The 1,673-nt window shown below is 39.6% G+C and overlaps 1 protein-coding gene across 1 annotated transcript; it reads left to right on the forward strand.

Annotated features, from left to right (window-relative positions):
- Positions 1–203: 203 nt before the first annotated feature.
- On the forward strand, positions 204–723 carry SARC_15448 (hypothetical protein; the record flags this gene model as incomplete). The annotated part of the gene is made up of 2 exons (XM_014290431.1): positions 204–326; positions 557–723. Coding segments are annotated over exons 1-2 (218 nt in total), but the record flags the coding sequence as incomplete, so codon positions are not given.
- Positions 724–1,673: the final 950 nt, after the last annotated feature.

The following is a 1,673-nucleotide window of genomic DNA, read 5'->3' on the forward strand; positions in this document are numbered from 1 at the left end:
TATCTATATGTGTGTGTGTGTGTGTGTGTGTGTGTGTGTGCGCGTGTGTGCGTGTGTCTTGCAAAGGCATACTGTTTCTCTTACGTATGGACAAAATATATTGGTTTCAAAATCTTCTCATAGACACAGGAATCATCGTACCAATAGCGTTATAAATAGATATATACACACAATAAAATGCCTGTACTACTGTCTCGAACCCACAGGAGTTGGCGTACGACTATCTCTTTGGCCGCGCACTGATCCAAGTGTTTGAGAATCGCAACATCAATCAGATGTTGCCTCCGTTTCTGGCGCAGGAAATCGAAAAACGGGCCATAGCACAGGTACAGTAGTTGTCTGTTCAATGTCTTACATATGTCATTCCGTTTATTATTGTCTATTTGCCCATTTTACAGGTACAGTAGTTGTCTGTTTAATGTCTTTCCTCTGTCATTGCGTTTGTTCTTTTCTTTTGGTCCATTGCACAGATACAGATATTGTCTGTTTATATATAGACCTGTGAACATCATTAAAACATTCACCTTACAATACCTACACCCCCCCACATACCCAGACTATAGTCGCCGAGCGCATCTTCAAACACTTGGGGGCTGCCTCCAAGAACGATGTGGTGGACCTCTACGGCCAACTGATCAATGTGCTGTTTGAAACACGGCACGACAGCTGCACTGATCTCTTTGTGTCTGTCATCACTGGCGTTCCCATAGTTCTGCAAGACGAGTATGTCCGTGTATGGAAGTGTGGGTGAATTTATGTATATACATATTTACATGAGCTGGAGTTGGTGTGTGTGTGTGTGTCGTATGTATGTAAGTATGTATATATGTATGTATGTATGTATGTATGTATGTATGTATGTATGTATGTATGTATGTAATTATTTACGTATGCAATTATGTATATATGTATGTATGTATGTATATCATTTGAGTTACATCATGTTTCCCTACGTAGTATTGGAGCTACACATGTAGATTCATTCATTTTACGATACACTACAAGCCCTGGGGTAAATACACTCTACTCAGACTTCTTAATTCCCCGCATATAATTTAGCAACCTCATGCATATCCATCGATTTAGGGTTTCAGGGTTTAGGTTTTTAAATGTGTACTCGTGCGTATTCATCGTAAATGTGTGACATATGTACTCTGCTCTTACTGCGTTGTCGTCATGTACACCAATGTAACCTCGTACGTATATATATATATACGCTACTCGAATTGCTTTAACGCGTTCTAGAACAATCTAATCTAATTTGCATGACATATACACACAACTCCAATTACGTTATCGTCATCTATATTGTCATCTATACTAATAAAGCCTAATACTTATGACATATATATATTTATTTAATGGCCTCATCATTAACAATAACCTCATATTTTGTGACCTATATATATACCCCTTCATTTACCAGTAATGCCCTGGGTAGTCCGAAAGTGTCGACTAAGGACAGAGGTGAGGTATCTGGTGACGCACACCTCAACGCCACCAGCAGCGAACGATGCAGTCTCGTTAGAGCCATGGGCCACTTGCGCATGAAGACCTTCCCCATGAAAGACCTCGAGGCCTGTGTGAGGTGTGGCAGAGATAATGGACGTGTGTTTTTACTCACGAATGAATATATAGATACGTATATTAACACGCTTATATATATATATATA

This window comes from Sphaeroforma arctica (assembly GCF_001186125.1).
Source record: "Sphaeroforma arctica JP610 unplaced genomic scaffold supercont1.6132, whole genome shotgun sequence".
Lineage (NCBI taxonomy): Eukaryota > Ichthyosporea > Ichthyophonida > Sphaeroforma > Sphaeroforma arctica.